This window comes from Sinocyclocheilus rhinocerous, unplaced genomic scaffold (assembly GCF_001515625.1).
Source record: "Sinocyclocheilus rhinocerous isolate Xijiao unplaced genomic scaffold, SAMN03320098_v1.1 scaffold615, whole genome shotgun sequence".
Lineage (NCBI taxonomy): Eukaryota > Metazoa > Chordata > Actinopteri > Cypriniformes > Cyprinidae > Sinocyclocheilus > Sinocyclocheilus rhinocerous.
This window is the reverse complement of record NW_015631049.1, coordinates 2,262,084-2,264,139: the sequence shown is the minus strand read 5'-3', so window position 1 is coordinate 2,264,139 and position 2,056 is coordinate 2,262,084. Positions and strand designations below refer to the sequence as shown.

Below are 2,056 nucleotides of genomic sequence, written 5' to 3'. Positions count from 1 at the left end.
CAAAATAAATCGTTAGTTATTTTTTTAATAAAATAACGAGACATAACTGTATATATTCAGTCACTTTTGCTCCCATTTATTTTTGAACAAAGGGCTCCACTATTCAACATCCATTTGGGCTTTATTGCTATTCGCACGTTTACTTTGTTATTTTGATAGAAGCATCATTTCTATTAATTTCCATTAATTGTGCAATCTGATGAACTATGAACCACTGCCTGCCTCGCCCTTTTATGGGATTGATGACTCGTAGACAGATGATCACAGGGGGGTGATCACACCCTGTCTATATGTACTAGTAGAAATTACATAACATACTGTCAGTGCTGTTTTGCTGTATTACTTTACTGTTCCACTGTGTTGCCATGGATTTTTAATGAATGTTCTTAAAAGGTGTTTAGTTTATCTTTTGTGCTTCTTATCTGTTGTATGTTTTCTCTCCAGCAGATAAGCAAAGCCAAAAGTACTGTTGCATTTTAAGTCTTTGTATATTATTGCTAGAATGCTGGTGTTATGGTACTTTATTTCCTTTCACTTTTATTTATGTTTGTTTTATTTATTTAGATATTTATTTGCTTCACTGATTTGCTTCAGAAGATGCACATTATTTAGGTGAATGTTTGTGTGGTAGATTTTTGTTTTCAAGATATGAAGAACAAAGGGATCATTTTCAGGTGTGTTTCTGAGGGGAAAATGCTAGTCAGTCCGATAGAGCTGCTAATTTTGGCATAAATATCATTAGTGTCACATTTCTGCATAATTCAAATACATTTTACCACTGTCAGTGATGTTTTGCACCGGGTTATGTGAAATATAAAAATTGGTCATATTTAGTGTGTGCTACCATTGATCAAACTGCACTTTGGGATGGTCAGAATAGAGATGCATATGATAAATTCTCTGTGTTGATGATTACTTTGTGTTGTTGCAAATACATGACAAAACTTTGATAAGGGAGGAAATTAACTAAATTAAACTGATAGTATATTACCAAATGCATAATCATTCATTTACTTTTCTTAACCAAATCTGTAAATTTGCACCGGTGTGATGCTTTACAATGTACTTTCCCCCCATAGTCGCATGTTTAGCCCTGCTTAAGTCGACTGATAATCTGTCACTTATATCATCAGATGCTGTATTTCAAGCCTGAGTAATGTGATTCATCTCTACAGCACGGAAGAAGGGAGGAAAAGCAATGTTCTCCCGCAACCGCTGCAATGGTCAGGATGGCACGGGTGTCCCTCAGTATCCCCGACCCAAAAAGAAAACTGCAGTGCCAAAGAGAAGACAGCCAAATCCCAAAGTTGCTCTGGTGTTGCGTGGGAAAATTCATCGTTTCTTGCAGGGATCTGCAGATCATACTGTCCAGCCTTCTGGTCTTTACTATGCTGGAATTGAAGAAGAGGATGAAGAGGGGGAAGAGGATGTTGAAAAATTGCAGAATTACGACAGGAGAGGATTAGCTTCAGCAGAGGTCTGCTGCTCACCTCAGGTGCCAAATGGACATGGGCTGGGAGCAGTTTCTGGGGCACCTTGCGTTGGGGAAGTGGAACTAAATCGAGAAGGAGGCATCAGGATTCCTTGCACTTTGCAGCATAATAGTAATTCAACAGTAGTTCAAAACCAAATGACCCAAGGTCTAAATGGGACTGGGTTTTCATCTGAAAGAGGGCTTGATGGTGAGCCAAAAAGACAGACAGATACTCTTCTGTGCATGACGATGCTGGATGAAGTCATGGAGGGGAATAATGAGGACTGTCAAGAGGAAGAATCAAGTGCTATCGTTGAGCACATACTGAAGGAATTGCGAGGGATCAACAAAATTCAAGAGGAGATTTCAGACTTGAGGGAGTACCTGTCATCTGTTCGTGGTTCTGTCGAGGAGGTCTCTAGCTGTGTGGATGCCGTCTTAATGGAGATTGAATGCATGCGGTCTGGAAACAAATCTGGTGTAGAGACTTGGCCAGGAACAATGGGTGGCACTGAGAGTCACTCCCACCACACACACAAATCAAATAACACTGTTAGCTTTGGTGGTCTCGAGCCCTACGCT

At 39.8% G+C, this 2,056-nt stretch overlaps 1 protein-coding gene across 1 annotated transcript in view; it reads left to right on the top strand.

The window, feature by feature from the left end:
* Positions 1 to 1,198: 1,198 nt before the first annotated feature.
* LOC107741279 (protein unc-13 homolog B-like) overlaps positions 1,199 to 2,056 on the top strand; it is a 42,903-nt gene continuing 42,045 nt past the window's right edge. The window contains exon 1 of the mRNA XM_016553975.1: positions 1,199 to 1,640. Coding sequence (XP_016409461.1) covers positions 1,199 to 1,640 — 442 coding nt within the window. The remainder of the gene's footprint in view (positions 1,641 to 2,056) is intronic.